Here is a 13,225-nt window from a genome sequence, read left to right on the forward strand (position 1 = left end):
TACTAAATGACACTTCATTTGCATATAACCAGAGAGCATTCTGGGAGCATTATACTTAGCCTCTTAGTCTAAACTTTTCAAACATGTGTGTACACGTTTTTTTTTTTTGTACTGGAACCAACGTCAGTAGTGAAGTGTGACCTTAAAACATTTATTTACAGCACTCACCCTAATAATGAAGGCTTTCAAATAATGAACCATAAATACAAGTTCGAACAGCATTATCTTTTGGAAACACATTACCTCAACTGCAGAGAGTTCCACTCTCTGTAAACAGGCAGCCAAAGGGTTTGTGCTGCAGGGGGTTGGGCCTACTTGTCCCAAGGACAAAGTAAACATAAAAACTTGTTGCCCTTCACCCCAAACCAGATGTCCTGGGCGTTGGGCGATAGGAATTCCACATCCCTGCCTCTGTATAGCTAGAAAACATAAGACAGGTAAAAACCCTATCAAAACTATTCTCTTGGACCTCCTTATTCAGGATGACTAAGAATTATTGTATGGAGGGAGAAATAGATGATGAGGGTGAACCACCTGTGTTGGAAAAGTAAGGAACCAGGTACATCCTCTGACCAGACTCTGCAGGACAATGAGGATGCTGGGGTAAACCTTGACATTGCAGGGAATTGGGTTGGTAGCACAGAGAGGGTCGTAGCAGTAGGCCCACTTCTTCTCCCCACCAGAGTTAATAAAGAAAATACCCAGGAGGAGTGTATCTGCCTCATCCTCAGTTCCCCTTGCCTCAGCTTCTGCTGTGGGCTTCATCCACTCTAGCTCTGATGAGGGATCACTAAATAGGGAGTTCAGTTTGCTGAGACCTTGAGGAGGCCAAGCTCAAGTTGAAACAGCAGCATTTGCCTCTAGAGAGAGGGGCCCTAGAGCTGGAAAGGGAAAGAAAGCATTTGGGGTTAGAACCCCACTGTGACAGCTTAAGAGAGTCCAGGGTCAGGGAAGATTCCTTTGCTTCCAGTAATCTCAGCAGTATAGTCCTCCCTTACAAAGCTGGAGATGACACCCTCAAGTGGAGTACTGCTTTAGAGAGGGCCTGTAAAGTATAGAGGATCCCTCAGAGGTAGTTGGCAGGTATCCTATGGCTCACCTTTGTAGACAAAGGCAGAGAAACGTTTCACTGAGTGTAAGGGAGGAAGATGCAGATAACTACCAGGTTTTGAAAGAGGCTCTGATTGGTGGGTTTGGGCTCACAACTGAGTACAGAATTAAGTTCAGAGATACTCAGAAGGAGTCCTACCAAGACTGGGTAAATTTTGTGGACTGTACAGTTAAGACTCTGGAAGGCTGGTTACACAGAGAGGGTAATGTGCACGACTATGAAGAATTGCACAACCTTATCATGACAGAGCACATACTTAATAACTGTGTCTGAGAAACTGCATCAGTACCTGGTGGACTCAGATCTGAACTCCCCACGAATTGGGAAAGAAGGCAGACAAATGGGTCGCACCAAGATGAGTAAGAAAACTCAGTGGGGGTGACCAGAAGAAAGGTTTTTCTCTTAAGTCCCAGGAGAAAGATGGGGAAAAGCCTAACGATAAATAGAAAGTCTTCCTCATGCCCACAAAATTCTTCTGGGGGTGGGTCTAAACCCTCTTCCTCCTCTAAAAAGAAACTTTGGTGCTTTTGAAGTAAAGCAAGAGGCCATGTGATAGCACCTGTCCTACAATTAGCACCAAGGGTACTACCACTCCTCCTAGTGACACTAGCACTGGTGATAGTACTTTAACCAAGGGTGTACCTGGGTTCACCTTGGGGAGTGCAGTGGACTCATGGCCTAGTCAGAAACCACTGAGGATGTCAGTTTCAGACGGTGGCACTGACCTTGTCACTCTGGTTGCCTGGAAATACAGGCAGCACCCCTGAGTAATGCTATTGAGGCAAAGGCGTAAAGGGACACAGGTGCCAGTGTCACAGTGGTGACTGAAAAACTGGTGTCCGCTGAGCAAATCCAACTTGGTTAGAGTTACCAAGTCACCAATACATACAACATCACTAAGTGCCACCCCCATGGCAGTTGTTAACTTTAGCTGGGGAGCAGAGTTTACTAACCCTAAAAGAGTTGTAGAGTCCTCTACCATTCCTGTTGATTGCCTCACGGACAATGATTTAGAAACCTCAGCCTGGGCTTAAGTGGAGATGCAGACCCACATGCAGCAATGCTGGGTATCTCTGCCAATGTATTTGTGACAATAAGAGCACAGGCCAGGGAACAGGGGGAATCAGGAACTCTGGAGCCTGAAAGTATGGATCAGCCAGCTCCCAAGAAGAGAGACAAAAAAGGTAAAAACTTACCCTTGTAAGAAACCTACATCAGAGGAGCTGGGTGCCGACTCAGCAGAGGTCTTGGGTGCAGGGGGGCCCTCCAGGGAAGAATTGAGCTTGGACCAGAAGTCCTGCCCCTCTCTTGAAGGCCTCAGGCAGCAAGCAGATGCACAGGAGGCAGGGAGTGGCCAGTGGATCCCACAGGGTATATTGGGAAAATGGGCTTCTTTACTCTGAGGCTAGAGACCCCATGTCTGGTGCCACCAGGAGGTTGGTCATAACTCAGAAGTTTAGGGAGTTTCTTTTGAGCTTAGCCCATGACATTCCCCTTGCAGGACATCTTGGGCAAAGCAAGACCTGGGAGAGACTTGTCCCACACTTTCACTGGCTCCATATGCCTGAAGACACATAGGAGTTTTGTCGCTCTTGTGTCACCTGCCAAACCAGTGGCAAGACAGGTGACACTACAAATGTGGTTAGTGTTCCCTCGGAAAGGGGAGGGGTTGACATTGTTGCCCCCCCCTGAGTCTCCAATTGCATCTGGGAACACATTTATTTTAGTAGTGGTGGGGGACCATGCCACCAGGCACCTAGATGCCATTCCCCTTAGGTCAACTACAACTCCTGCATTGGTCAAGGTTCTCCAGGGAATGTTTTCCAGGGTGGGCTTTCCTAAGGAGGTTGTATCCGACAGAGGTGCAAACTTCATGTCTGGATACCTCAAAGCAATGTGGAAGGACTTTGGTGTAACCTATAAATTCACCACTCCTTATCATCCACAAGTGAATGGGTTAGTTGAGTGATTCAACAAAACCCTAAAAGATATGATTATGGTACTCTCATAAAAACGTAGAAGATGGGATGGCCTACAACCTTGCCTTCTAGTTACCTACAGAGAGGTTCCTCAGAAGGGAGTGGGCTACAGTCCATTTGAAAGACTGTTTGGACATCCAGTTAGGGTCCTCTTGCTCTTGTAAAGAAGGGTTGGGAGCACACTCTCAAGCCCCCCTAAGCAAGACATAGTTGACTACGTGCTAGGCCTACATCCATGCATGGCAGAGTACATGAAGAAGGCTTAAAAAAAATATTGAGGCCAGCCAAGAGCTTCAAAAGCTCTGGCATGACCAAAAGGCTGTGCTGACTGTTTACCAGCCAGGACAGAAAGTGTGTGACTTAGAGCCTGTAGCCCCAAGAGCACTCCAAGACAACGGAGTGGCCCCCTGTAGGAGGCTGGCCTGGTTTGTAGTGGTACCAAGGGGTACTTACACTCTGCACCAGGTCCAGGTATCCCTTATTAGTGTAGAAGAGGTGTCTAGCAGCGTAGGCTGATAGAAAAGGGTAGCTTAGCAGAGCAGCTTAGGCTGAACTAGGAGACATGCAAAGCTCCCACTATACCACTAGTGTCATATGCACAATATCATAAGAAGGCACAATACACAGATATACTAAAAATAAAGGTACTTTATTTTTATGACAATATGCCAAAAGTATCTCAGTGAGTACCCTCAGTATGAGGATAGCAAATATACACAAGATATATGTACACAATACCAAAAATATGCAGTAATAGCAATAGAAAGCAAAGCAAGCAATGTACAGTCACAATAGATTGCAATGAGAGCACATAGGTATAGGGGCAACACAAACCATATACTCTAGAAGTGGAATGCAAACCACAAATGGACCCCAAACCTATGTGAGCTTGTAAAGAGTCGCTGGGACTGTAAGAAAACAGTGAGGGTTAGGTAAATAGCCCACCTCAAGACCATGAAAAGTGGGTGTAAAGAGCACCTAAGTTCCCCAGAGAGCACAGAAGTCGTGATAGGGGAATTCTGCAAGGAAGACTGACACCAGCAATGCAACAACGATGGATTTCCAGACGAGAGTACCTGTGGAACAAGGGGACCAAGTCCAAGAGTCACACTCAAGTCGGGAGTGGGCAGATGCCCAGGAAATGCCAGCTGTGGGTGCAAAGAAGCTGCCACCGGATGGTAAAAGCTGTGGATTCTGCAAGAACGAAGAGGACTAGGGACTTTACCCTTGGAGGATGGATGTCCCATATCGTGAAGAAGCTTGCAGGGGTCTTTCCGTGCAGAAAGAGCGCAAACAAGCCTTGCTAGCTGCAAGGGTTGCGGTTAGGGTTTTTGGATGCTGCTGTGGCCCCAGGAGGGACCAGGATGTCGCCAATTGCGTGAGGAGACAGAGGGGGCGCCCAGCAAGACAAAGAGCCCTCTCAGAAGCAAGCAGCACCCGCAGAAGTGCCGGAACAGGCACTACGAAGAAGAGTGAACCAGAGCTCACCCGAAGTCACAAATGAAGGTCCCACAACGCCGGAGGACAACTCAGGAGGTCGTGCACTGCAGGTTAGAGTGCCGGGGACCCAGGCTTGGTTGTGCACAAAGGAAATCCTGGAAGAGTGCACAGGAGCCGGAGCAGCTGCAAATCACGCGGTACCCAGCAATGCAGTCTAGCGTGGGGAGGCAAGGACTTACCTCCACCAAACTTGGACTGGAGAGTCACTGGACTGTGGGAGTCACTTGGACAGAGTTGCTGAGTTCAAGGGACCACACTCGTCGTGCTGAGAGGGGACCCAGAGGACCGGTGATGTAGTCTTTTGGTGCCTGCGGTTGCAGGGAGAAGATTCCGTCGACCCACGGGAGATTTCTTCGGAGCTTCTAGTGCAGAGAGGAGGCAGGCTACCCCCACAGCATGCACCACCAGGAAAACAGTCGAGAAGGCGGCTGGATCAGCGATACAAGGTTGTAGTAGTTGTCTTTGCTACTTTGTTGCGGTTTTGCAGGCGTCCAGAGCAGTTAGCGGTCGATTCCTTGGCAGAAGGTGAAGAGAGAGATGCAGAGGAACTCTGATGAGCTCTTGCATTCATTATCTAAAGAATTCCCCAAAGCAGAGACCCTAATTAGCCAGAAAAGGAGGTTTGGCTACTTAGGAAGGAGGATAGGCTAGCAACACAGGTAAGAGCCTATCAGAAGGAGTCTCTGACGTCACCTGCTGGCCCTGGCCACTCAGAGCAGTCCAGTGTGCCAGCAGCACCTCTGTTTCCAAGATGGCAGAGGTCTGGAGCACACTGGAGGAGCTCTGGGCACCTTTGTCCTTTGTCCAGTTTCGCGCCAGAGCAGGGCTGGGGGATCCCTGAACCGGTGTAGACTGGCTTATGCAGAGATGGGCACCATCTGTGCCCATCAAAGCATTTCCAGAGGCTGGGGGAGGCTACTCCTCCCCAGCCCTGACACCTTTTTTCCAAAGGGAGAGGGTGTAACACCCTCTCTCTGAGGAAGTCCTTTGTTCTGCCTTCCTGGGCCAAGCCTGGCTGGACCCCAGGAGGTCAAAAACCTGTCTGAGGGGTTGGCAGCAGCTGCAGTGAAACCCCGGGAAAGGTAGTTTGGCAGTACCCGGGTCTGTGCTAGAGACTCGGGGGATCATGGAATTGTCTCCCCAATGATCTTAGACATGTTACATGGCCATGTTCGGAGTTATCATTGTGACGCTATACATATGTTGTGACATATGTATAGTGCACACACGTAATGGTGTCCCCGCACTCACAAAGTCCGGGGAATTTGCCCTGAACAATGTGGGGGCACCTTGGCTAGTGCCAGGGTGCCCACACACTAAGTAACTTAGCACCCAACCTTTACCAGGTAAAGGTTAGACATATAGGTGACTTATAAGTTACTTAAGTGCAGTGGTAAATGGCTGTGAAATAACGTGGACGTTATTTCACTCAGGCTGCAGTGGCAGGCCCGTGTAAGAATTGTCAGAGCTCCCTATGGGTGGTAAAAGAAATGCTGCAGCCCATAGGGATCTCCTGGAACCCCAATACCCTGGGTATCTCAGTACCATATACTAGGGAATTATAAGGGAGTTCCAGTATGCCAATGTAAATTGGTGAAATTGGTCACTAGCCTGTTAGTGACAATTTGGAAAGAAATGAGAGAGCATAACCACTGAGGTTCTGGTTAGCAGAGCCTCAGTGAGACAGTCATCACACAGGTAACCCATACTGGCTGACAGGGTCCCAGTGACACATACAACTAAAACAACATATATACAGTGAAATATGGGGGTAACATGCCAGGCAAGATGGTACTTTCCTACACCTCCAAACAATCTTAGAGCAGAAAGGAGAGGTCACCTACTTGGTTGACCTGGGCACACCAAGAAGTCTCCATAGGATGCTTCATGTGAATTGCCTAAAACCTTATTGCGACAGCGCTGACATGTGCTTGCTCATGGCCACTGATGAAGGGCAGGAACCAGAAAGTGACCCTTCTCCCGGACCTTCTCTCCAACAAACCTGTTGATGGTTCAGTAGATGGAGTAGTCTTTGCAGACTGCCTCTCTGAACAGCAAGAACCTGGCAGCAGACAAGTTCCCAATCAGATTTCTGAACTTCTCTCTTGACCCCTGGTCAAATCACCTGGCGTGCTCATGATGTAGATACAGGTGATAGCCTAACTGTAAAAAGTAAAATCTACAGGCAGCCTGGACATGTCAGATATTGCATCAGGGCAGAAGTCCAAAATATGCTGGATTTGGGAGTGACTGAGCCTTCTGTTAGCCCTTGGGCTAGCCCAGTAGTCCTTGTGCCAAAACCTCATTTCCAGGGTGGAAGGACAGAAATTAGGTTTTGTGCAGACTATTGAGGCCTCCAAGTAGTCACTAAGACTGATGCCCATCCGATTTCTAGGGCAGATGAACTGATTAGTACTCTGACTTTAGCCAAGTCTCTCAGCACATTTGACCTGAAATCAGGCTATTGGCAAATCAAGTTAACTGATGCTGCCAATCCTAAAACAGTATTTTCCACTTCTGGTGAGCACTATCACTTTACTGTGATGCCCTTTGGTTTGAAAAAGGCACCAGCCACATTCCAGAGGTTGGTGAATCAAGTTCTGGCAGGCCTGGAAGACCTTAGTGCAAGCATATCTAGATGATATTGCTGTCTTGAGCTCCACCTGGTCGGATCACCTGGTCCACCTCAGGAGCATACTTGAGGCCTTAAAAAAGGCAGGCCTCACTATCAAGGTGACAAAATGTCAGATAGGGCAGAGCAAAGAAGTTTCATTGGGCCAACTGGCAGGTGGAAGCCAAGTTCAGCCCCTTCAGAGCAAAATCCAAACCATTATGGATTGGGTTGCTCCAACTACCCAGACCTAGGTCAGAACTTTTCTGGGCCTGAGTGGGTACTAAAGACAATTTGTGAAAGGGTAAGGCTACATTGTAGCACCCTTGAATGACCTAAAAATTGCCTAAAAAGGTATTGTAGTCAGTTAGCTGTCAAGAGCCCTTTGATACTGTGAAAAAGGTCATGTGCTCAGTTCCAATTCTCAAAATCCCAGACTATTCCAAACAATTCATTTTCCAGACTGATGCTTCTGAAGTAGGAATAGGAGCAGTACTCTCACAGCTAATCGAAGAGGGACAAAATCAACCTTGAGCTTTTATCAGCAGGAGGCTGACCCCCAGAGAAAAGCACTGGTCAGCCACTAGGAGGGAGGCCTTTGCTGTGGTCTAGGCCGTGAAGGAGTTGAGGCCATACCTGTTTGGCACTCACTTCATGTTCAGACATATCACAAGCCCCTCTCCTCTGGCTCAAACAGATGAAAGGTGAGAATCCCAAACTTTTGAGGTGGTCAATTTCCCTACAGGGAATGGACATTTTAGTGGAACATAGACCACTGAGTAACCATGCAAATTCAGATGGACTTTCCAGATATTTCCACTTAGATAATGAAGACAACTAGACAAGTTTAGCCTCACATTACCTTCGTTTGAGGGGGAGGTTATGTAGGAAAGTGCCATCTTTCTGACATAGTTACCTCCACTTTTTGCCTGATATCAGTGTGTTTGGACTGCAGTTCCCTGGGATCCTGCTAACCAAGACCCCAGTGAGGGTGCGCTTTCCCCTAAATTTAGTTGTTACTTTTCACACCCACAATTGGCATACTGGTGTATCCCTGTAAGTCCCTAGTACATGGAACCTAGGTACCCAGGGTATTGGTGCACCAGGGAGCCCCAATGGCCTGTAGCACGTATTATACTACCAATAGGGAGCCCATGCAAAATGACTGCAGGCCTGCCATTGCAGCCTGTGTGACAGGGTGCATGCACCCTTTCAATGCCAAACCAAGCCACTGCATTTGGACATTATAAGTCACCCCTCAGGTAGGCCCTTCAGCCCAAGGGCAGGGTGCATGCCTCCAAAGGTGACGGTAACACTGTACCCCTACAGACCCCGGGCCAATTCCTGGACTCTGTAAGTGCGGGGAAGCCATTTTAAGGTATGTACTGGACACTGGTCAACACAAGTGGTCCAGCTACATAATGGCTATTCCGAACCTAGGCATGTTTGGAGTCAAACATGTTGGAATCATTCAACTACACTGATTCCAGTGTTAGCTACATGATACCATGTACTTGGATCTTTCAGTTCTGCCTCTGCACTCTTTCGGGGTCTAGATGCCAGTTCATGCTGCTGATGTCCCCAAACACTGTTCTGCCCTCCTGCTGGTGAGCCAGGCTCAGGCTTGAGAAGCAGAACAGAGGATTTCCTGCAAGGGAGAAGTGTGACCCCCTCTTTCTGCGTACTAGGTGTTTAAGGGCTGGGGTGGCCTCTAAGTGCCATACTGCTTTGAAGGGCACATTTGGTACCCTCCTTGCATGATCCAGTCTGCACCAGTTCAGGAACTCAGATTCCTGTTCTGGCGCAAAACCGCACAAGAGACAGGTGAGTGACCACACCCCTGTACAGCTCCTCCCCTAGGGAGGTGTCCAGAGCTCTGCCAGGTGGCCACATAATTCTGACATCTTGAAAATAAGATGTACAGAGGACCCTGGGAGCATCTGGTTGGTTAGGCCAGGTAGGTGATGTCCCTGACCCACACTGATAGGTGGGTCACTGCAGATTGATAAACCTCTTTTTAGGGTTATTTATGGGCTCCCCCGCAGGTGGGTCCTAAGATTCGTCAAGCAAGACTCTTCAAGGAAATCTCTGCACAACATCTTCTGCTCCTGGCCTCTGAAACTGCTGCTGGTCTTCCTTGGAACTGAACAAGTCTGCTTCTGGTGGGAAGGCACCCCACTGCAACATTGTTTCTCTGGATCCTATAAGAATTCTGCAAAATCCAAGGCTGTGCATTCTCCAGGGTCACAAGGACTCTGCACCAGGAAGCAAGAAGGAATCTCCCTTGGAGTGAGTCACTCCCTTGCAACCAAAGGCACCTCAAGGCAACGTCAACCAGTTGGTGGGGTCTGCTATCCCCAGACGTCCAATGATCCTGCTTCACAGGTGGTGAGTCTGTGGCCTCCTCTGGGTCCTGATTGTCTTCTTTCTAAGTTGGGAGGCTGTGGCTCCTGCTCCTGCTATTGGACTCGTTTACATTCCCCCTGGATAAGCTTTAGCTGCTTGCCTCAGCTAACTCTAGAGAGCTTCTGCTATCTAAACACCTACTACTATCAATAAGGATTGCATGGATTCAGTATAGAATGCCACACCACAGGTGTACACCATAAACTGAGCCAGCCTCCTACAGTAGAGTTGTATAGTTTGAACTGTCTTTTTTTTATAAAAACGAATCCAGCTCGAAAAAGTAACGAAGCATTAAAAAAACCACTTCACCTCTCTGATTCTCAGTTTCATTGTCTAAACATTTGTAAGTGCTTAGCTCTCATAAATAACTGTTCAGTGTCATTAATGATATACTATGCAGGATGTCTGGAATAAGGAAGAGTTTAAACCTACCTGTGTAGCCTCGTCACAATGCAAATATGTAGTTCAATTGAATGAAATAACTCTTTACCTTTAAAGAAGTCGCCTGGATAGTCAGCAGAAGGGGATACCAGTGGAACGTCAAGGTTTACTATTGATTTCATCACTATTTCCAAAGCATTTCTCCCATACTATAAAAGAACAATTACATTTCAGAAGGATGGCAGAAACAAACATATCTACCCATGTAAAGCACTGGATGTGCTGTAAAGGGGCAAGCAATTACCTTAAAGGACTGTACAGCAGGTTATGTACCACCTCAGAAAATCAAAAAGTCAACTCGAATCAGAGAACAACAAAATTATAACAGTAATTTTGACAGCATTGGTATTTTCAGCTGTTACAAAACAGCAAGACTGTAAAGCATGCAAAACAGTTAATAATAGTGCTGTCAAAATAAGTGGAATTAACAGTCCAGTTTTAGCTTAAGGTGCATTTAAAGTTAGCGAACATAAGCAAACTACAAACCCAAAGTTTAACTGCTTCAAAATAAACAAAAATACTTTGCTACTGTTTTAGGCAATGTCCTGCCCACGACTACAATACTACCATGCTGGTTTTTCAGCCATGTTCAACATAACAACCATTCAGCGCCAAACCGCCCTCTCTAGACTTCATTTATTAGAGCAACTGAGAAATCACTCATCTGGTTCAAATATTTTTCCAAGACCGAACAAAGACATTTTAGGCCCTGAGCATTAACAATCTCTTGTGTGACATTCTCAATGGGTTCCCTTTGTGTTCATTCTTTCAGCCTATGTAGGGCGTCCCCACTGTGCCTGAAAAATTCCAAATTCTTCTTACACACTACTTACAGTAGCAACAGTTCAGTGGACATCAGTATAGACACAAGGGAAGTTACCCATCACCCATATTATAGAGCAACGTTGTGCAGAAACTACCTCAATTTGAATGAGTGCAAAACTAATGTGTTTCTCTCTACAAATAATCCATCTTTCCCGTCTACTCCACAACATCCCACTGCTTCATGAGCTAGCGAATCATTCCCGGACAGTCTACCAAGAACCTGGGATTATATCACATGAATGACTTTGGCATGTCACAGCCTATTAATTGCTAGAACATAAATTTTAAGGTCAGGCGCATGCAAAAGGGGACAGTGGATGAAGTGGATTGTGCATAACCACAGGCAAATATACCAACCTATGTAACAGCACTTTAATCAATGCAAAAACTGATTCATGAACATCCACTCAAATGCCAGATTTGAATCCACCCTTAAAAAGAACAATCTCCGATGTCCTTAACAACTCATTCAACTGGCACCTGGTAAGTGTTCTAGATGCTTTACTTCTGAACGCTAGATTAGTGGTCTCCAGCATGTTAGGAAAGGGGCCGAGGTGTACAAGCTCTGACAATAATTAGGACGATTAAAAACCAACCATGACAAGCGTCTTAAAATCAAGAGTGGTTCACCTATGTAAAAGAAAAAAATAATTTCTCAGGATCCTCTATTAAAACTAATTCTTGAAACTGAGAAACACAATACCATAGAACAACCAACACTTATGGTAATGGCAATTAAATGACCCGTCGTCATGCACAAACTCTGTAGGGTGAATTTAGTCATGTAAGGAAGGTACTGTTCCTTTCTGGCGGTGCCTAGGTATGTGCGCCGCTCCAATGACTCAATGAAGAGTTGTCCACTGAGAAGTCGTACCAGAGCTCATGAAAGAACATTTAGCTTCTCCATGATGACTATTCTACAACAAACTCAAGAACAAGCTAGTTATTCTCAGTGGCAAACCGCTGGAGAATTCTTGGGGGTAGATTGTGTATCCATCAGAACGATAGTTAAGTAACCTTTATGTCTGATGGATGCATCTTACTGAAGTTTCCTCATCTTAAGGAGTTATAAAGCAAGACCATCAGAAGGGTAGAATGTGAGTAGTGTGAATTAACCAAAAAACAATTATGCAGCGCAGTCCTGGCAAAGGATTCCTCACTCTGTGCTTGGGCTCTGAGGCAATCATGTTTAGTAAAAGTAAGCTTCAGCCACTGGAATGACTGGTAAGAACCATAGAAGGAACCATCGCCCTATTGGACTGGACACAAATACCCTCCATAGGGTCTTTCTTGGCCAAGGTATAGCAGTGCTCAATGCACAGGATTACCCAATGAGAAATGGTGCATTGTTAGCATGGCTCCTACAAAACCTACAAAGAGCTGAACATCCACTTTGTCCTGTTGAGTATTCTTGAGCCTGCATACTTGAGATTCAGTGTATGTAGTCTCTTCTCCTTGGTGGGAAGAGGGGGCGGAAAGGAACCTGGAAGATAGACGAGCTACACTGAAAGGTACATTAAAAGGTCTCGACCAAAGTCTTCTCATCTGCACCACGGCACAAATTTGTTCCAAAACCCCCCCATAATGGACTTCGTAGTAGGTTTTCTTTCAGTCAAGGAGATAACTGTGACTTCTGTAGGGAGGAAAGAGCAATCTAGAGAGTATCAATCAATCTTCATGGGTGCAGCCGCAGCTTTCAGTGATGGAGCTTGGAGAACCAGATCGGCCATACCCAATCCACGGCAACTGTGATCAACAATGCTTGTTTCTCATGCAATTTTCACAGGAATCTTGAGTGAAGAGAAATTGGTGGAAATGCTTACAGTGAGCTCTGAGATCAGCTGAACTTCAAAGTAGCCCCAAGGGACCATTCACAGGGAAGTGTACAGCACAAAACGGAGAAAACTTTGTTCTAGCAAAGAGTTCTGCAGTTGGACACCACAGTCTAGAAACCTGTCACTTTGGGGTGTAGTTTCCACTTGCGATTCTCCAGCAAGAGGTGATCGTGTTCACACTTACATTGCAAGACCTTGCCAGACAGGCCAATACAGGAAAATTACACATTTGCTCTGTCTAGTGCCACAGGAAAACTGCCTCCCAGCACTGAGCCAATGATCTCAGAGCACCATCTCTGTAGGATAGTGGGTGTGGTGTCCTTCAGGGTGTGAATTGCAATCCTCAATATTAAAGGAAGAAATGCCTTTATATGAAGGAGGACCATCCAGCAGCTCTAGCACATATATGCAAATGTTGCTATAAAGCCCCCCCTCCCCCCCCAAAAAAACAGAAAAGAAAAAAAGCCCTTGCCGTTATATCACACACACATGGGTGCCACAACCCTGCAAGGAGAAC

At 46.6% G+C, this 13,225-nt stretch overlaps 1 protein-coding gene across 4 annotated transcripts in view; it reads right to left on the reverse strand.

Annotated features, from left to right (window-relative positions):
• The window catches only part of SBNO1 (strawberry notch homolog 1), a 1,077,952-nt gene that overhangs the window by 227,058 nt on the left and 837,669 nt on the right, over nucleotides 1-13,225 (reverse strand). For all 4 annotated transcript variants that reach the window (XM_069214997.1, XM_069214996.1, XM_069214993.1 and 1 more), the window contains one exon: nucleotides 10,098-10,197. In XM_069214997.1, the coding sequence (XP_069071098.1) occupies nucleotides 10,098-10,197 (100 nt within the window). The remainder of the gene's footprint in view (nucleotides 1-10,097; nucleotides 10,198-13,225) is intronic.

The sequence above is a fragment of the Pleurodeles waltl genome, chromosome 11 (genome assembly GCF_031143425.1).
Source record: "Pleurodeles waltl isolate 20211129_DDA chromosome 11, aPleWal1.hap1.20221129, whole genome shotgun sequence".
Taxonomy (NCBI): domain Eukaryota; kingdom Metazoa; phylum Chordata; class Amphibia; order Caudata; family Salamandridae; genus Pleurodeles; species Pleurodeles waltl.